Source organism: Bos grunniens, chromosome 3 (genome assembly GCF_055505025.1).
Source record: "Bos grunniens cultivar Pamir isolate PY7600 chromosome 3, Bosgru_T2T1.0, whole genome shotgun sequence".
Taxonomy (NCBI): domain Eukaryota; kingdom Metazoa; phylum Chordata; class Mammalia; order Artiodactyla; family Bovidae; genus Bos; species Bos grunniens.
In genome coordinates, this window is record NC_141167.1 from 6,057,892 (window position 1) to 6,079,015 (window position 21,124).

At 49.4% G+C, this 21,124-nt stretch overlaps 1 protein-coding gene across 12 annotated transcripts in view; it reads right to left on the reverse strand.

Annotated features, from left to right (window-relative positions):
* AGAP1 (ArfGAP with GTPase domain, ankyrin repeat and PH domain 1) overlaps positions 1–21,124 on the reverse strand; it is a 572,168-nt gene that overhangs the window by 279,971 nt on the left and 271,073 nt on the right. For all 12 annotated transcript variants that reach the window (XM_086376769.1, XM_086376737.1, XM_086376748.1 and 9 more), the window contains 3 exons: positions 12,695–12,822; positions 10,980–11,135; positions 3,248–3,340 (listed from right to left, as the gene is read on the reverse strand). In XM_086376769.1, coding sequence (XP_086232895.1) covers positions 3,248–3,340; positions 10,980–11,135; positions 12,695–12,822 — 377 coding nt within the window. The remainder of the gene's footprint in view (positions 1–3,247; positions 3,341–10,979; positions 11,136–12,694; positions 12,823–21,124) is intronic.

A 21,124-nucleotide genomic window follows, 5' to 3' on the forward strand; every position in this document is an offset into this window, starting at 1 on the left:
TAGTTCCTTGACCAAGGATCGAACACCCTCGGCAGTAAGAGTGCAGAGCCCTAACCACTGGACTGCCAGGGAATTCCCTTCCTAAGCTTCCTGAAGGCTTCTGGCCAACAGGCAGTGTAGGGTGCATGGGTGCATGCTTGCACCACAAGGATTTAATTTAAAAATGAAGATAACACAGCTATGTCAACTGTGGCAATGTTGAGGGTTGAGAGAGATATTACGTGAATGCTTAGCAAATACTAAGCAGTCACTTAATCGTTCAGGCCTGCAGTGTCTAGAACATTCTGGCAGGTGCTGCTCTAACTGAGCTCCATCCTCCACAATCCTCTCGCTTCATTTCTACTAGCTGATGTCATCCCTGGCAGGCTGAGGAGTCCAGACTACCTCTAACGGTCTCTGTTCCTTTATAAAAATACAGATCAATCGATACGTCTGTGTGCAAACGCACATCAGCCTGTGCGGCCCACAGCAAGGCTCCAATATGTCCTGAGCACAATGAATCTGAAAATCTGGTTTTACCAGGATCTAAAAATCCTCTCCGGCATCTCCTCATCTCAGCGTCCCAAGGGACTCGGTATTATCCGGAGCCCAATTCCCAGATGTGGAGGCCAAGGCCGGGAACGTCCTGCCTCGAGGGGATTCTGACCCGCCAGGTGCGGGCTCCGGGACGCGGGTTTCCCACGTCTGTATGCACAGGCAGGTACGAGAGACAGGAGCTGGCTGGGCTGCCTGTGTCAGGGTGCCCCAGGAAACCAGATCGCGACTGAAGGGTGAGCTGGATTATTTTGAACATTTACTACTGAAAGGCTTCCCAGGACAGGGTAATACCAGACTTACCCTTGACTGTCAGCCTCCAGCAGCACGAAAACGGAAAGCCTGGCCTGTACAGCAAGCCTTGTGCAGCGGGGCAGGGCAGAAACCGAGGGAAGGGAGGCCCCACCCACACTGGGGACCAGCCTGACCGCGGCGGCGGCCGGCACGCCCACCTGAGCCCACGGGGGACACAGTCTAGCACCCCGAAAGGAAATGTCCCAGGATGGATATTTTAAATGAGAGGAAAAGAGTTCAGTGATTTTCCCAATTCTAGTTGAAAGAGCATCAACAGGATGAAAATTACACATTAAAATGGCCTTATGTGGAGAGTTAAGTTTCTACCAATAAGTAATTGCACAAAGAATAAGCAACCGTGCCTGCATCTGTGCAGGAGAGAAAGCCTTTAGGAGCAGTCAAAGCCGGACTCACAGACACAGAGGACAGACGTGCCGAGGGGGAGGGGGCAGGGGGTGTGCGCGAAGGGACCGGGGGTGTGGGGTGAGCAGACACCAGTTACTCCACACGGGACGGATCAACAATAGGCCCCGCGGTAGAGCGCAGGGGACGGGGCTCAGGATCCCGTGAGAAACCAAGGCGGAAAAGAATACAGACAAACATATACACATGTATATGTACACACACACACGTGTATACATATATGTGCGTGTGTGTCAGGGGGCTGTGTTTATGGGGCTTTCCATGTGGCGCTAGTGGTAAAGAACCCACCTGCCAATGCAGGAGACATAAAGAAACTCGGGTTCCACCCCTGGGCCGGGAAGATCTGCAGGAGGAGGAAATGGCAGCCCACTCCAGTCTTGTCTGGAGAGCTCCACAGAAAAAGGAGGGACTCCACACACCAAGGGCTCACCATGCATACAGCGGCGTGCTCAGCCACTTCAGTCGCGTCCAACTCTGCGACCCCAGGCACTGCAGCCCCCCAGGCTCCTCTGTCTACGGAATTCTCCAAGCAAGAATTTTGGAATGGGTTGCCATTTCCTCCTCCAGGAGATCTTCCCGACCCAAGGATCAAACCCGAGTTTCTTACATCTCCTGCATTGGCAGGTGGGTTCTGTACCACTAGCGCCACCTGGGAAGCCCCGTAAACACACACCCTATAAATACATACGAATGTATGTGTACATATATGTACAGACATATGTATACACACATATAATTAAGTCACTTTGCTGTACAGCAGAAATTAAACACAGCATTGTAAATCAACTATGCTTCAATTAAAAAAAAAAGTGCGAACAGCAGGAGGAGGGAAGGAGACTGCTCTCAGTGGTTCTCCGCGCCAGCCTACACACCAGTTCCCCCGTCTATGAAGGTGTCTTGTGAAACCCCGTGGACTTCTGCCTGTCTCACCTGTGATGCCGGGGCCCGCCCCACGCCTGCATGCTGAAACTGCCCCGTCCCCAAGTGAAGCCGGAGGCTACCTGTTTCAAGTGGAAAGACTCTAGGCCTCCCGAAGGGTGGCCAGTGCCAACAGGAGCTCCTACAGGATTCGAGAACGTGTCCAGGTGCCAGCGCAGACGCAGAGCTGTCATCCTGCCCACTGACTCCTCTTCCCCTTAAGCAGAAAACACTCGAAGCCAACCGGCCTTCTTCAGCAAACTAAAAGACAGCATTTCCAGAAGCCAGGCTGCCAGGCTGAACACTTTCATTTCATTTCCCTGGGAACTACCACAGCCAAATAGGTCTTGTGAATTCCCCTTTTCCTTGAGACATAAAGTCATTTGGTACCCGGCTTCTGGGCTAATGAAAACCGATTCCAGGCTAGCGACATAGGCCAAAACAAATGCGTGCGTTCGAGTCCTGTTGTGTAATGAGGAAGTTTAATTAAGGCCCCACATTACAGCTGTAAATGTTCCTTTATATAATAAGGTCTAAATGAAACTGAACCTAATCAAAGTTACAATTCCTTCATTAGCAAATTACAAACAAGAGCGCACAGCTGACACACCGGCTATGATTATCACAACTAATTGCCTCGTTGCTGCAAACCAGCCTGAAACCGTGTTCAGATGTCCGTCTGCGAGAGCAAATTAGGGCCACGTCGGGCTATTCCTGTGATCACAAGGGGCTCTTGTACGGGGATCTGATTTACCCCTGTCGCCTGGCGGCCAGCGGCCCAATCAAAGCCGCGCTACAAAGGCAGCCTTTGAAGCCAGCGAGTCTCGAAACGCACTCCATACGCAGGCGGGCAGACTGCACTTCATTAGGCCTGTTGTCACATTTCCCCTCTTCTTATTCTAATGATCCTATTTTAATACACACAGGAACCTCTTCTAATTGATGTCAAGTGAGTGACTTCTACATTCATCAGCGGAGCACATCAAACAAACCTTGGCGCGTGAGCCAGCCTCACGGCGAGGAGAGGCCCGGGGTGTGTCTCCAGCTACAGGGCCGGGCAAGGGGGGAGCCGCGTTACCTGTTTAATTGGGATGGCTCGACCGCTCCCGATGCTGTCCGCCCGACTCTCCAGGCCTTTCTTCTCTTTGTCTGGGTCACTCCCTTTCCGAGACTGAAAAGCAAAAATAAAGTTAGCATTTGGGGAAGGGCTGCGGTTCACAGACTGGGGAGGTGAAACCCACCTGCATAGCTTCTGCAAAATACACAGGCCCTGAAGAAGCCCTGCACAAGCTGTGTGTGTACCCCCATGTACAAGCTGTGTGTGTATCCACGTGTACCAGCTGTGTGTGTTTACCCACGTGTACCCCCATGTATGAGCTGTGCATGTACCGACGTGTACCAGCTGTGCGTGTACCCACGTGTACCAGCTGTGTGTATGTACCCACATAGATGAGCTGTGTGAGTACCCCCATGTACGAGCTGTGTGTTTATCCACGTGTACTGGCTGTGTGTGTACCCACATGTACCAGCTGTGTGTACCCACGTGTACCAGCTGTGCTTGTACCCCCGTGTACGAGCTGTGCATGTACCCACGTGTACCAGCTGTGTATGTACCCATATGGATGAGCTGTGCATGTACCCCCATAAATGAGCTGTGCATGTACCCCCATGTACTAGCTGTGCATGTACCCATGTGTACCAGCTGTGCATGTACCCACGTGTACCAGCTGTGTGTGTACCCCCATGTACGAGCTGTGCGTGTACCCCCGTGTACGAGCTGTGTGTGTACCCCCATGTATGAGCTGTGTGTGTACCCACATGTACCAGCTGTGTGTGTACCCCCGTGTACCAGCTGTGCATGTACCCACATGGATGGGCTGTATGTGTACCCATGTACACGCACACACATCCCAGGAACAGACTGCTGTGCGTCCATTGTCACCGAGCCATCACGTTACAGGGAATTTTCTAAACTTTCCTTCCCACTTTTCCACTGCAAAATCATCTTTTAATTCTTTTGCAAAGAAGTTCAAAATTCAATTACGAGAAACCAATGGACCATACAGGAAAGTAACGCCCAACAGGAAAACACATTCCGAAGCTGCAGTTAAATCCAGCCGAGGAGAAAAGGACTCCTCGCTGCTTGTTTGGGAAACCTGTGACATAAATGTATATATTTAATTAACATCTGAAGGATTTTAAAAATTCTATTAACGTCTCAGCTGTGCAATTCAACGGGATACTCCTAATTCATATCGAGCTGCCATTAACGTTCCTTTTTATTGCTTCTGGAGAGTCAGAAAAGAGCAAATTCAAAGTTAGCTAGTGTTAAGATACCACAGAAAATAACCAAGGGGAAAGAAAGTTGAAGATCTCTTTGGGGGTAAAGTATCAGTACTTTGGGGGAAAATGAGTGGCTTTGTTTGCCAAGTTCCTGACAGTTTTCTTGGCAATAATGACATGCGTGCATGCCCAGGAGGAGGGCGGCCAGCAGGGAGGGTGTCAACGGGGGCCCCAGGGAAGCCACCCCAGGACACCATGACCTGGGGACATTGAAGGAGCAACCACAGCCAAGTCTCCATCGCTTGGTGGCATGAGAAACTGTGAGCATGATGATTTTCTGACAGATTTATTTTATTATGAGAGAAAGATCTGAGACTCGTCCTCCTTAATAACTGTGCTGACAAGTGACAACTCCACTCCATTACTTTTCAATGGGAACATTACTCACGCAATATTGAAAATGGAGAAACATTTCCATGTGCTTTTCAAATCTGAGATGATATATGAAATGAGCAGACTTTGTGGTGTCCAGTGCGGCAACGAGGCGCTAATGAAATCCCGTTTTAAAGGGTGTGAGATGGTGCAGCTGATATATGTGTATATATATATTTTTAATATTAAAGGGAGTGATGTCATGGGGCATGAGGAGAAAAGCTCCCATGATGTAAACCCAGATCAGGGACTGCAACGAGCCCTCGGGCTCCACAGAAGACAGGCTTCCCTGATCAGGCTAAGAAGCTGGCATTATCTACCGAGCACCTACTCAGAGCCAGGCACTGCGCACCTGCTTTTCTTTAGGATCCTAGAAGCTTGGAGAGAGGTACCAGGAAACGAACAAGCAACACACAGAAAGTGGTAGAAGAATGAAGAACGTGATGTTTAACTTTGGGCTCGGTGGGAAGTAATTCCTTGTCATGAACTTTAAAGAGTTAGGGGCTCACTTTTCTCTTTAATTAATTAACTGTTTAATTAATAACCTGCGGTAAGAGCTATGTAACAGCTTTTATATAAGTTCTCTTTCCCCTATGTCTCAGTTCATGAGAAAGCTGGAATTTGAGGTTTCTATTTGTAAACGAGCTTCAAAGCTCACAGGGATGACATTTAAAATGGTTTCAAATCAGTAGAGACCACTAATGGTACTTTGGAATTTTAAGAACTCTGAATTTCTAAATCTGGAAATCTGTCTTCATTATTCTCTATTAATCAGAATAATTAACAAAACAAACATTAAAAAAAAAAAATTAACATCTTCCTCAAGGCAGCACATCTGTCTCCACAGCCACTCTGTTGTCAGAGAATTCCAGAGGAAGCAGGATCAGGAACTAAACTCCACGTCTGATCACATACCCTGAGATGAATGAGGTAGAAACTGAGGGAAAACTTCCCCGCCAAAATGCAGCAGAAATTCCCAATGACTCTCACACTTGGCTGGAGAGAACCATAAAACTAAAACTTCATGGACAGAGTGGTGATAATTTGTTAGGCAGAAGGGTTTACTGTCTCTCCATCCTACAGTGACTTTTGGTACAGCAGTCTGCGATATATTTCATAAAACAGAAATCCAACAGCCAAACTGCAACAAACCCGTTGGACATAAAACACCGCAGCACGTATGGATTCCCAGTAAGTTCTCCTGCTATGTCTGCCAGCCCTGAGACTACAGCACCCACAGCACAGCCTCACAATGCCACTCAAATGGCTCCGCGAAAGCGTCAGATCCAAAGCTGCCCTGGGTACCGCTGCTGGGGGGTCAGGAGTGAGTGTGCAAGGCACCCGCCTGGCACACCACCAGAACCCTAACAAGAGTTTATCACACCCAACACAGAAAGCCACGGGGGGCCGGGAGAGAGACCGCAGAGCCTCTGCACAGTGAACGCAGCAGAAAGGAAGGCTAGGATAAACCTAATCACCACCTCCTTCGTCAGACACACGTTCAGCCACCCCTCAGGTGATAAAGACAGCTGTGAGGGGCGCCCCACCAGCGGCCTGCTCCCGAGAACAAGGAGCATCATGGCCAAGTGCCCTCGCTACCACACTGAGACCCGGCTTCCCCCCTGCAACTGATGAGCGGGTCCAAGCCTGCTGGAGCGCACGTCACAGGACCCTCGCTCCCTGCCCTGCAGAAGACAAAATACTGTTCAAACAGGTCTATTTATGCTATCAATTCCTCTGCCTTATTTTTTTACAGAGAGTCTCTATGAACTGGGTAATGGCTTTTCACAATCTTTGGTTACTGGGTATGCTTGGCTCTATTCTGGGGTGTCGGCATTATATGGCAAGCTTTGAGAAATAAGCATGTAAGTGACATCAGGATTATAAATTGTCCACCGGACAATTTGCGGACACGTAGAGGAGTGAGTTTAAGCCGTGGACGCAGATAACAGACACTGCATCCAAAGGAATGCCGATCCCCAGATGGGGGGCTGGGGGGGTAGGGGGATGGATATTCTGGAGGTGCACTCTTTATCTATGACGGGGTTATTCCTAGAAGAAGTAGCAGCAGCAGTGGCAGAAAAATGCTCGCAGTCTATGAGCTGCAGGGTGACTATATGCATGTGTTTTAAAATTCCTGTATGTTTGAAAATACTTACTAATAAAACATTTGAACCACATGTTAATAAATCAGGGCTATGAAACTACTCATCCTAAGAGCATATATTACAGAAGCAGGAATTCGATGGATATAGCCTTTAAATATTTTTTTCAAAATAATTTTTTTTTCAAAGAAACAAGCAAGATACAATATCATTCAGCTTTTTTATTAGTGACTGATGGTTCCTACTGCCAACAGAACACAAAACTTGCTACTATAAGAGAGATCTGCAAGTTTGTAGTCTTTTGTAAAAGGTGTGTGTGATTTATTTTTGCTCAGATTTTTGCTTATTTTTGCATGTGTGTGTATACAGACAGAAGCATCTGGGACTGAAGAACGTTAGCCCAGGGTGGCACACTACAGGTCATTTATAAAATTTATAAGCACGGTGTTTGCAGACTGGTGCGTGTACAACTTAATTAACGCTGGCCTCTTTAGGAGGATCTTCGTAAGTAAGGAAAACGAAGCTCCTTCATCTGGGCATAACCGTCCCAGCCTGAGTGGGTTTTTATTCACTAAGATTGGTCGATGTAGGGCACTTCCGTCCTCCTAATACACATTTTTCAATAAATGCACTTTTCGCTAATTGAAGCCAGTGATTACTAACAATCGCCAGGGATGAGGAGGTTATGACATTTTACATATTTAAGAATAGGAGCAAGCCGGTAACAAGGAGAATCTAGTTTCTTAATTGGCCACGATTTCGAAATCAATTTGCCTCTTGTCATTCCCTGGGTGACACTGACATCTAGTGGAGTTATCACTTCTGAGATCTTCAGCGTGCAACGCCCACCCGTCACCATCACCATCACGCCGGCGCTTTGTTCGGTGTCAAAGCTGGCAGTGATGAAGATGCAGGTTTTCAGTCTTCTTCAACGCCATGAGCAAACCTGCCGTGAAGGTAGCTTCTTCCTGACCCCGATTCCTGTTCCCACTAGGAGCAACAGTGCGATGGATTCAGCTTCTGAAAGGATTTACTCTCAGGCCACTTTCCAACACGGAGAGATCGAGCCTGGACCCTGCCCTGGTTCACAGGCAGGCCCTCGCCTCCATCACCAGCTGCGTTAATTACGACACGATCAATGGGGATTTCGTCACCATAAGGACGGGTCTGCACTGGTTCTGGCCCTGCCCCACCTGGCCTGGACAGCTGGCCGCTGTCTGGGCGCCTGGACTCAGTGTATACATGTGTGTACGGCTCCAACTGCGGAGGTGGGGGTCCCATCCGTCTGCTCTCCTCTGGGCGGGCAGCACCCCCATCCCCGTCCACCTCCTCTTGAACCCAGGTTGACTCTGACGACACCCACGCCTGATGGAAAACAAATCTGGCCGTGCAGACAGCAGTAGGGAAGGGCAGGCTTATCACCTGAGTTATCTGTTCATCTGTTATGAACAGTTATCACCTGTTCATCTGCTTCTTCCTGCCTTAAACATGTCTCCTTTGGCAGGTACCCAGTGGGCAGGGCCCAGGACACTACTTTCCAGCACCTTCAGACCCCAGAGGTGCCCACATATGTGTGGGATGGAATGTGCTGGAGCAGCCCCATTTCAAAGAGACTTTCCAGCTTCTTGCCTCTTGCCTTGAAGACAGACCAAAGCCAATGACCAAGAAAGGTGACCCTGAGGAGGTGTCGTGAGCCTGGGTGTCCCGTCCTCCTGCCATGCCCTAGAAGAAGTGTCAAACACACAGAACATGCCCTGGCCCACATTCCAGGGCCCCTCCTCCCCGCTATACCGGTGTCCCGCTCACGGCCCACCCGCCCTCTCTGCGCCTTCAGCAGTGGGCTCTCCTCAGGTCCATGGAGCCCTGGGTCAATCCACGGCCTGTTCTCTGAAGTGACCCCGCCTCACCTGGAAGCCCCCACCTGGGTGTGCACACGTGTGACAGGTGGATGGATAAGCCACGAGTGCTGTTTAGGTGACTGCTGCTGTTCTCAGCGTGTCTGAAGAAATCCCACAGTGCAGCGTCTCGTAGTGGATGTCTCTAAGCATATCAGGTAGGTACCTGCATTTTGCACACACCTAAGTACCTCCCTCCCAATCTACAGCCACTTTTGCTTATGCACTAATGTAAGTCACTCCATAACAGTGGGGTGGGGAGATAAAAATGAAAGCAAAGGACTCGTCACCCCTACAGGGAATCTTCTAGCAACCTCTCTGCAACTACTGCTGTTTCCGGTTCAGAGAGGTTGAGTTCCTTGCCCAAGGTCACACAGCCCCAGGCAGTGGAGGCCAGGGGCTGAGCCTGTCTGATCCTCACTCTGGCCCTCCAACAGCAGCGCCTGCCGGAACTCACATGGCATGGGGCAAGGAGCCGAGGAAGGGAGCAGTTGTGAGGAGGGAGTGCGTGCTGCTGGCAACACACCCCGGCAATGAAGACCATCTGATGGGAAACTGCCGAGGACATGGTGGAGAGGGCCAGGGGATCCGCTGTACCTGGCGCCCTCCTTCACCATGGAGAACGCCATCTCCAGGGACTTCTGTGGCTGTCCAACAATAAGATTCCCCACTTCTAATACAGGGGGCGCAGGTTCGATCCCTGTCCAGGGAACTAAGATCCCACGTGCTGCACCACCAAAATAACAAACAAAAAAACCCCCGCCATCTCCAAATCAGGGCAGTGGGTCAGATAACAGACTTGTGGCTACCTCTGTAGAAGCCTCCTTTAGCTCGAGCCAGGAAATACTGAACTTCTTTGCACTGAAGTCAGTTATAATCAATCAAAGGGTCAGTCACTCAGTCGTGTCCGACTCTTTGCAACCCCATGGACGGTAGCCTGCCAGGCTCCTCTGTCCATGGGATTCTCCAGGCAAGAATACTGGAGTGGGTTGCCATTCCCTTCTCCAGGGGATCTTCCCAACCCAGGGACCAACCAAGAGAAGAAATCACCTGGCTGGAAACAGAGCACCCTGACGCTGTATGCTAGAGTTGAGCAACTTTCTAAGACAAGTCAAATTTTTGTTTCTAAGACAAGACACTGGACGCTGGAGACATCCTTTTTGTGCGGCCGGCCTGTGCATGTGGGATGTTGAACGCCTCCGTGGCTGGTACCCAGACTAGAACTCTGCAAGACCACACCCACACCCCCCCACCCCACCCCAAGCTGAGACAACTCAGACCTTCTCCAGAAACTGCCAAATTCCTGGTAGAGCAAAAGCATCTGGATGAGAAGCCCTGGTTTGAAAGCTTGTATACTCGTAATGCACAGACCTAGTCCCAGGAGGGAAAGTGTTCTTCTCAAGTCAAATGACTCCAGCCATGCATGGCAGTAGCTCTGCCCCGAGTTCTGAGTCTGGAGTTCTGGGCTCAACTGCAAAGCCTTCTCCACCATTGATTGGTAATGTCTGCTGTGTGTAAGGGAATGGACAGGGTGGCCATGCTTTTGTGTCCTCTGTTGTAAAGGGGACAGCCCAACCGCTCAGGGAGCTTTTAAAAAACTATACACGCCTGGTTCCCATGCACAGATTCCAAGCTCATAAACCTGAGCCCTGAGAGCTGATGCACACCAGAGCCCTGCACATGGTTCTGAAGAAAATTCCAAGTGGACAGGCCCGTGAGCCTCTACAGACCCCGAGGAAGTCCTTGGCGCTCTAGCCTAAGGAGCAGGGGTTTTGTCCGCCTATAGGGCTTACACATCTCATCTCGAAGGCTGGATGCACACATGCGGGGAGTCCTGGCAGTCTGCCACCTGCACGTGTCTAACGGGAGACCAAGAGAGTCGCAGGACCAGGGACACCTTTATCCGACTCCTGGCTCTTCGTTTCTGACTCCCTGCAACTGAGCACGTCCCAGCTTGCTCAGCACCTGCACCTCGGCATCCTGCAATATTCTGAGACGCCCACGGAACTCAGCGCCCTTCCTGACCACCTGGCGGCCAGAGGACCACTCGGTGACCGTCTCGGGACCCACGCTCCGAGCCCCGGGGGACACTCACAGTGAAGAGGTTGGACCGGCGCTTGGACTGCTTGCGGACGGGCGTGGGCGTGTTGGCTGCGGGCGGCACGTCGATGCGGAGCTCCTTCTGGCTGGTGCTCGGCGTGGACGGCACGGAGGAGGAGTAGTCGCTCAGGCTCCCGCCGCCGTTACTCGTCTGCAACGATCCGAAGCCAAGGCTGCGTTAGGGACCCGCCCCGGGAGCCTCACTCACCACCTGCGTGGGACCGTAAGTCACACACAGCAGGTGCAGCCGGACCGGCGCACCGGCCCCTCCCACTGGCTGGTGGCATCGGCATGAAGGATGCTCGGTGTCCTTCTAGAAGACAGCGATCAGCTCGGCGTCATTTCAGCTAAGAAAAGGGACTGAAGGCAGGGAAATCTCTTTCGTTTAGTTTTTCTTCAGAGTGAAAATGTAATTATTTTCTATTTCCTCTGAAAAAGGAAGGGACTGGTTGAACTAAGTGGTTTCCGTGGTCCCTTCACTGCGCTAGATTAGAGGCAGAAAGAGCACAATTGTGCCCCAGAGGACCAGAACTCACATTTTGAAAATGACCTCTTAGAGGGATAAATCGGGAGACTGGGATTGACATATACACACTACTATATATAAAAAGATGACTAATAAGGACCTGCTGCACAGCACGAGGAATAATGCTCAACACTCTGTAATGGCCTCTATGGACAAAGAATCTAAAAGAGAAGGGATGTATGTATTAATACGTGTATAAATGACATTCTGCTATACAGCAGAAATTAATGCAATGCTGTGAATCAATTATATTAAAAAAAATAGTTTTAAAAAAAGAAAATGACCTCTTAGAAATGTGGATGCATCTGGAAGATACTTCAAAATTCAGAGAGAATTGTAGATGCCAGTGGTGGGGACGTTAACAGCCTTGACGGTACCTTTGTAGGGCCCTCCTGTAAATGCACTTCCCTTCTCCTCAAGGAACCAAACAGAGGTTGCCTAACCTTCTCGCTAAATCTGTTTAAAAAGTATCAACATAACACCTGTCTGAGAAATGTAAACCGAAGACAGGACAGCAGGCAAAGATAAGCCAACCATTCCTCTCTGGGATTTTGGTTAGGTTCTTCAAAGTGACTTATATATTATTTGCTTCCAAATAAACAGCAAAACGTTGCAATAGAAAGATACTAGCGGGACTTCTCTGGAGGTCCAGAGGTTAAGACTCCAGTGCAGGGGTGTAGGTTCGATCCTTCTTCGAGAAGCTAAGTTCCGACATGCACACACGTGGCCAAAAAAAACCCATAAAATATAAAACAAGGGAAGCATTATTGTAACATTCAGCAAAGACTTAAAAAAAAAAGTTACCAGTTTCCATAGGGCATAAGGGAAAAGGGGACTCTAAGCCAGAACTGCTACCATCTTGAAGCATATTGTGGGATGAGCCAATGAGATTTACCCACAACTGCTCAGCCTACAAGCAGACGAGAACAAGGACCAACTCGGGGTCATTTAAATCAAGAGCAGAGACAGCATGGAGATGGGAGCATTAAAGACTGATTCCCATAAAAACCACTGGGCCACAGCTGTTTCTGAAGATGTTATGTGAGTTATAGACATGCTGTTATTTGCAAAGTTGAAACAAACAGGAAATCCACCTTGGAGCTGGGTGAGCACCCTCTTTGGCAGGCATGTCCTCCCGGGCTCGTACCTGCCTTTCAGCCCAGCCTCTCAGGGGACCGACATACCTGGCTGATGTGCACGGCGGACACCTGTGCGGAGCAGACTGACGAGTGGCTGGGCGAGTTGGGGAGGGACTTGCAGGGACCTATGGACAGCTGCTGCTTCTTCCTTGTGGCGACAATCTTCTGGGCAACTGCGGGCAAGGAGACAGAGGAGGTCTCTGTGAGGCTGCTCTCCAAACCCAGGGCACGTGGCAGAGGCCCAGGACCGCCCCCATCATCCACTGTCCCCCGGGTCCACGGTTAACATAATTCCCGACTTTCAGTCGAGCACAGGATGACCAGAAGAGACACGCCATTCCCTGGGGCTTCCCCTGGTCCATCCCCCTGCCCCACCAGATAAACGTGGCCACGCAGGCAAGTCCTGGCCAATAGGATGTCAGCAGGAGGGTCATGTGGCAGCATCCCGGAAGCTCCCTCAAGAGAGATGCCCTTGGCCTATTTCTCCCTTATGACCTTTTCCTTCCAGCTGCAGCCCTGGCAGTGACCTTGGGGGGTAGAAGCCACACTTGGTGGGACATAAGCCCTTGACAGCCCTGTGCAGACTGCCTCAGAAGCTTTATAGGTAAACCACAAAAAATACACATCTATCTTGTTTAAATCATTCTAATGATTTTTTCTCCCCAATTACTTGCAGCAAAAATCATCCTAAATAAGACAGGGGAATTTAAACCAAATCCTTTTGGGAACCAAAAAATCTATTTTATTTATTTATTTATTTATTTTTGCATAGCCTAAAGAATTACTCTCAACTCTACAAGTGACTGCATAGAATTATATTCAAGGATATGTAATTATCTCAATTTTTTTTTTAATTTAAATATACAGCTACACACATTGAAAGTTTATCTTAATCAATACAAATCTAAATTCCACCAGTCATAACTTCTGGCAAATAGGCTGGCTGATAAAGCATACTGGATTTAATTGGAAAGGAAGTCAAGGATTAGAAAACTCTTCCTACACCAATAGGTGTCACTACAGGAGAATAACTGCAGGTTTTATTTGAGTAGATGTGTGTCTTTGGGGACGAGCTGTAATTAAGTTCAATGATATTCAATCCTTGTCTTTGCCCAGAGTGGCTATTTTTAAAGACATCCATGCAAAGGAACACGCACTGCCCCCAGCAGCAGGTTATGACACAGAAGGAGCACACAGTGGCCGCGGATCATTTCTTGTCCAAATGAATACAGTGTTAATAAGGAGCTGGTTTGTCCACAGCTCACGGCTTTCATGTAAATGAATGATGTATAAACATGATTAAGTGGAAATGCAATATATAAAAAATGGCTCACAGAGACCAAACAGCAGCCTCATCAGTTACATCCCACCTCCGATAGGCCTCTTATCATCCTGAAAGGATGATATCAATTAATTTATCTTCCCATAGTGTATTGATCATAACCTTCATCAGCTAATCATGTTTAAATTACAGAGGAATATCGCAGCACTCTGTCATTTCAAAGCCATTGGCGTATTGATCTGGGGTCTTTGAAGATGCACATTCGAATATTTCAAAAATCATTATGCGAACTCGAAACTAAAACCCAAGAACAGCTCCCAACACCTGCAAAACATGTGCTGTATAAGTGAGCTGAGATTCCGAGACCGAAAGTTAAATAACTTACAATCACGACCGTCAGGGTGACCGCCAATTTACTTCCATTAAAAAAACAAAAATAAAGAACTTTTTTTATTTTGATGATCAACTCTAATAATGCATTTTTATTCTCCTCCTGACCTCAGAGCTACTATTCAGTTGGATGACCATACAGGATTTCATCTTAAATCTCATAGAAAAAGCGTAAACATCAGAATTAAACAGGGCAAAACTATTTGGACAACTCTATAGACATTCTCGGTAAGTGTTTTACACTCTAAGGGGCAGAGTTGAGAAACTTTCTAAAACAAGTCAAACACATTATTAAAATCCTCATTTTATGACACTCCAAATGGAAAAGAATTTTATCTCCTCCTCACACGGAGGCTAGAAAGAGCAAGTCCATGGGCAGAGAGAACCTTTACCCATAAGACTCCCACATGGGGACTGAAAGGGCCGTGCAAAGCATCAACCACACATTAAGTACCAAGGTTCTTCTGTCCATGGAATTACTGCTTTGCCACATTTATAACAAAATGTGAAGTCACAGCCTCGAATAACTCATAGTATTCTTTTAAGCCTAACTAGAACTTTTAACTCTATTTGTTTTATTTCACCATTATTTTTATGTCTACCCACAAACGGAAGCAAGGAAATGAGTTACAAATATTTTGTGCTAAAATACATAGACTGCATCAGAAATACAGGATAACCCATAAAAGTGGGGGGCACTTCCTAGGGGACAATGGAAGTATCTGACTCAAGAAGGACGAGGAGACACAGTGACTGTTTTGTGAGGCTGAGCCACCTTCTTTTTCACAGTGAAAAGCCTCCCGCCCACTGTGGCCACAGAGCTGGGTTGGGCCGCGTACGTGGATGAGGCCTCCTCCCCAGTAACAGCTCAAGGGAAATGGGGTCCCAGAGCAGGGAGGCTCTGTTCTGTAACTCCAGTCATCAACTGCGCCTGATATCTGTTCTCCTGTAACTATAGCCATCAACTGCGCCTGATATCCAGAACATCTGAAGGTCAGTCGACTTAAAACATGAATCTTACTTACCCCTCAGATTACACTGGCTGGGCAATCTTTATAATCACCGAGTTTTGTCTGCATTTAATCACTCCACAAGTGAATGTTACATATTTTATATAAGTACATGCAATGAATGAATAAAACAGAAACACAATCACTTGAGCTGACTTAAAAGGATCTGGACCCTTTATCATCAAGCTGTGATGTTTTGCCAGTTTTGGCGCCATGCTTTTGTATAAAGCTGCCACAGGAGCTAAGCCCAAGTCTGAAATGCTGTCGGGGGCAGACCCTGAAATTGTTTCCTCCCTTCCCAGGTGTTGTTGCTGTTCAGTCGCTGAGTCGTGCCTGACTCTTTGCGACTGCATGAACAGCAGCACGCCACCAGACGCTAGCCAATCTCATCAACCTGGTATCCCAACAGCAGTGCTCGGTGCTGTCTTAGAAGTCGCTTCCTAGGGACTAACACACAATGTGATAAACATAATCAACACTGCTCTTGTTACAGACGAAAGTCATTAACAGAGTGCATTCTAGGCGCTCTCATCAAAGGAAGACATGTTTCCATTTCTTTAATTTTTTATCTATATGAGGTGGTGGATGTTCACTAAACTCACTGCGATATCATTTCACGATGCAAGTTGAGTCACTGCACTGTGTACCTTACATGGTGTGTCGGTTATAGCTCAGTCAAACTGGAAGGGAAAAATATTAAATACACTCAAATATAAACAAATGAGTGAGTAAGTATCGCACCCTCCACAATTTTGAAGTTTTACTTGGGTGATAGATACCCTTTAACTGTATCCATAATCTCACTGTAGCAACTTCAAAAATAAGGAAGCAACTTCCACGACCTGGGAGAGGCCTGAGTGGCTACTGGGGGCTGGCAGTGGCCCCTTCTCGACCTGCGTGATGACCTTGAGATCTTTAGTTTTCAGCTGTGCCCTTGATTATACTTTCACAAATATACTTCCCTTCTTCAATTAAAAAGAAGTTGATTCAAGACCTGAAGCAACCAGAAAAAGCGAGTTACACAGTTACTTTCTGCACAGATTTTGAATTTTCTATTGGAGAGATGATAAATGACACCCTTTAATTAGTGTGTAAAAATAAGACTCTCGGATAGCTCCCAAATAAGACCTCATTAAAACCTGGCCTAATGCCCAATTTCTGCTTCTCCTGGTTCTCAAATCATTCGCACTGAAGGAGGAGCAGAAAGAATGAGTCTGGTCCCCTCAAGGAAGTCAGGTCCACCGCTCACCAGGATCTGGGGGGCATCCTCCTGTCCTCTCCCCTCCCCCTTCTTTCCCTCCCCCACCACCTTTGACCTTTACACCTGAACAACGGGCCAGGAGGCTGAGCATCATGTCTGCCGCTGTTTAGCGCCTAAGTCGTCTCTGACTCTTTGCAGCCCCGTGGACTGTAGCCCGCCAGGCTCCTCTGTCCATGGGATTCTCCAGGCAAGAATACTGTAGTGGGTTGCCATTCCCTTCTCCAGGGGATCTTTCCAACCCAGGGATCAAACCCAGGTCTCCTGCATTGGCAGGAGGATTCTTTACTGCTGGGTCACCAGGGAAGCCCTGAGCATCCTGTCTACTAACCCATTTAACCCTTACAGTCCCATTTTGCAGATGAGGAAAACGAGGCAGGGGGAGCCATCGGCAGAGGAGGGGCTCAGACGCAGTCCATCTGCCTCCAGGAGTGCTCGAAACACTGCCCCGCCAGACCCCGGCGCTCCCAGGACGGGCCTGTGCACCCTTCTGCCCTGTGCCGGCACAGACTTTCCCTGATGCCCCCTCCCTTGTGCTGACCACTGCAACCTGGCTTCCTTCTCTGTGCCCTTGGTTGAAACCTGCCATTGCCAAGGTTGCTGGTGACCAGCTGGAAGCCCGGTCACCTCCTGCTTGACCTCTGGGCAGCCCTGGGCACCACTGACGGTTCCTCCTCCCCTGACACCGACTCTCGAGGGCTCCTCTCTGGCAGAACCTCTTTCGCAGCCTCCTTCGATGGACGTTTGGTGCCTCGAGGCTTCCTTTGCCGTTTTCTCTTCCGGCCAAGGGCTCCCAAATCCACGCAGCCTTGCTCCGCGTCCTTCCCGCTTCTGGGACCGTGGATCCAACGACTGACTCTACACCCCCGCTCCGGATGCACCTCGACGTCCATGTGGCCCAGCCTGGGTCTCACGCCGTCTCCCAGCTCTAACTGTATCATCCCCTGTGACGCCAGGGCAGGGACAGAGGAGCCGGAAGAGATGGATTCTTCCACCAGAATTTCTCATAAATTCATCTTCATGACCACTGCCTGGACCCTAACTCCACCCGCCCGTGGCCGGCTCCTCAGGCAGCCTCCAAGGCCGTTCCCCCGTCACTGCCGTCTCCAGCATCACTGCCGCCCACAGAACATGCTGCAGGCAGCCTTGTAAGGCTCTCCCCGACCTGCTTCTACTAACAGTCCTGCGACACGTCCCGTCACCACACCGATGTCAGAGCTGAAAGTTCTCAGCAAAACGGGGCTCTTCCATGTGGAGGAGTGGAGGGCTCTCCACTCCCGTTATTACTTCCCACGGAGCCAGGGACCCACAGCCCCAACTCTTTTGACCTCTTCCCAAGCCCTCCTGCGAAGGCCCAACCCACTTAAGTGACTGAAGTGGCCGCCAGCTTGGGACAGGCTGTCCCTTCTCCACCCCTGCAATCAGGAGCCACGTGCCTGGAGCTCAGGGGCAAGGCGAGGGCTGCCCTGCCGCCTGGAACCAAGTCAGTCCGTTTCTGGTTTTCACACAAGAAAACCCAGATGAGCGTTATTGCCTGGAACAGCTTTACCCATAACAAGGAATCATCTGACCCTCAGGGATCTTATCTCTTAATTGGCTCAGAACCCCAGAGAGGACAGGAGGCAATCCCAACTCGACGCGACCACCCTCCAGCCTCGCGGCCCACTGCCATGCCAGAGAGAACCCACCACACCTCCCACAACACACTACACAAGCTGCCACCATGGCCCAGACCTCACGGTCAGTTCCTCCTCAGAATCCATACCGCGAGCATCACCTCTCCTAGATAAGCTGTCCTCTCGAACCATGAGGTTCCTCCAGGGGGACCCTGCACCCCAAATACCCACAGGTGCTAGTGTTTTACCCAGGTCTTGACTGAGCACCAATGCATGTTTACACACACACACACAGGGGCACAGCAGTCAGGGCTGTGCTGAAGGCTGCAATTCTACTTCTCAGCACTGAATCCCTAGTGCCTGGGTATAGGAACTACTCCTCCCCAACCCAACACATGATCACTCACACCAGGTCCTGGCCTCAAGCTCTCTACTTACGGGACGAGGTCCCCGGACAGGGGTGTCTCTAACACTCCCCTTGAACGGTACCACTCGATGTCTGTGACATCCATAATTAAGCACCTAATTCAGTTCAATTGTTCAGTCATGTCTGACTCTGCATTCTCATGGACTGCAGCACGCCACGCCTCCCTGTTCATCACCAACTCCTGGAGCCTACCCAAACTCATGTCCATTGAGTCGGTGATGCCATCCAACCATCTCATCCTCTGTCGTCCCCTTCTCCTCCTGCCCTCAATCTTTCCCAGCATCAGGGACTTTTCAAATGAGTTAGCTCTTTGGATCAGGTGGCCAAAGTACTGGAGTTTCAGCTTCAGCATCAGTCCTTCCAATGAACACTCAGGACTGATTTCCTTTAGGATGGACTGGTTGGATCTCCCTGCAGTCCAAGGGACTCTCAAGAGTCTTCTCCAACACCACAGTTAAGCATTTAAGCTTTTTAAAATTTCATTAGCCATGATGACATTTTTGGCATAGTCCAGTGAGTGTTAGCAAATGTAATCCGCAAGATATCTTCTCTCCTTTGAACGATTTACCGGAATCGGTCAATTAACAGGAATGTTCGAAGCGCCACCCAGGGGCCCAGAGAAGGAAGGGAAGGCAGGGGACGGGGTGTGTGACCTGGTCTCTCACCTCTCGGAGTCCCAAGCCGGAAGCAGTGTCCTAGGCACCTCATAACCAGAGCTCCAAGGTTCTAGCAGAGACAGGAGCACCAAGAACCGCTTAAACACTGGGCTGGGCGGTCCCTTTTGCCCCATCCGTTCTTCACTCTACTTACTGAGATCCTACAACCCCACCAGCTCCCTGTCCAGGTCCCAGCGGAGCAGGGGCTTCTCCATCAGGCTGAGGACTGGCGACCCTCTCACCTGCCTTTCCCCAGTTCCCCGAGTGTACAGGAAACTTAACTCATTAACCAGGTGTGTAAGGATCTGCTCTTGGACATCCCCCAGCACGACCCCATGAGCAACGTCAGCTTCCGTGAACACTGCTGTAGGAGCAGTGCGGCCCCCATTCTCGGGCTGCGCTGGGGAGTGGGTGAGTCCGGGGCCTGGGGGAGCTGGGGGCCGCAGCTCAGCACAGCAGTGCAGGAGCAGGCACGGCTGACCGACATCCCGGAGCCACCATCAGATGCCAACTGGGGACTGAGTGTGAACCCGGCCAAGCCTGAGCAAGGGGGCGGTCTTCGGCTACTGGGAAGAGCTGGATGCAGGCTGTTGAGACCAGGAAAGGCGAGAGCTCTGAGTGAACAACATTAGATGGGAACTGAAGTATGAATGATTGATCTATTACAGGACTATTTCAATGTTTATAACAGGCACGCTTAGAAAAACCAACTAGCGTGAGATTATCCTTCAATTAAAAAATTAAAAAAATCAACTAGTGTGAGACTCTAATTTTTACTCCGCAAAAATATTTTAAAAGCACAGTTCGAGGCTGGGGGTCATTGCTGCTGTTGTGCAGTAGCTCAGTCGTGTCTGACTTCGAGGCTGGGGGTCATTGCTGCTGTTGTTCAGTGGCTCAGTCGTGTCTGACCCTTTGTGACCCCACGGCGTGCAGCACGCCAGGCTTCCCTGTCCTTCGCTACTTCTCAGAGCTTGCTCAGATTCTTGTCCTTTGAGTCGGTGATGCCATCCAGCCATTCCATCCTCTGCCTTCCCCTTCTCCTCCTGCCCTCAGTCTTTCCCAGCTTCAGGGTCTTTTCCAGTGAATCAACTCTTTGCATGAGGTGGCCAAAGTATTGGAGTTTCAGCTTCAGCATCAGCCCTTCCAGTGAACACCCAGGACTGATCTCCTTTAGGATGGACTGGCTGGATCTCCTTGCAGTCCAAGGGACTCTCAAGAGTCTTCTCCAGCACCACAGTTCAAAAGCATCAATTCTTTGGTCCTGCTTACAGGGAGAGAAAATACTCCCCAGACTTCATAATAACAGGCCAGACTTATGTGAGTTTTGGGGCTGATTTTGTCTCAGTTTTGTGGTCCAGAAGTTAGTTTGAACCACACCTTCATGCAAGAGCCAGACTGAAGTAAATAGGAATATCTCTGGAAGAGGTGCTCTTAATCCAGGTCTCAGAATTCCCTGAGACAAAGACCACTGATCATGAGCTCACAAATAAACTTAGAAGTGAAATCACAGGATACGTGAGCAGACAAGGCATGAGGAAGGCTGAATGAGCATAGACAACAAACAGCAAATCCAAACCTGCTGATATAATGGACTTGTTGGGGAGAAACGAGAAAATAGGAATGCAGCCCTTTTGCTGCCTCGCATCTAGGATCATCGCCACCATCCTTCTAATTCCATATACATGCCTTAATACACAGAATGGGTGTTTCTCTGATTTACTTCGCTCTGTATAACAGGCTCCAGTTTCATGCACCTCATTAGAACTGACTCGAATGCATCCCTTTTTTATAGAGCAATGTTCCATTGTGTATATGTACCACAGCCTCCTCATCCAC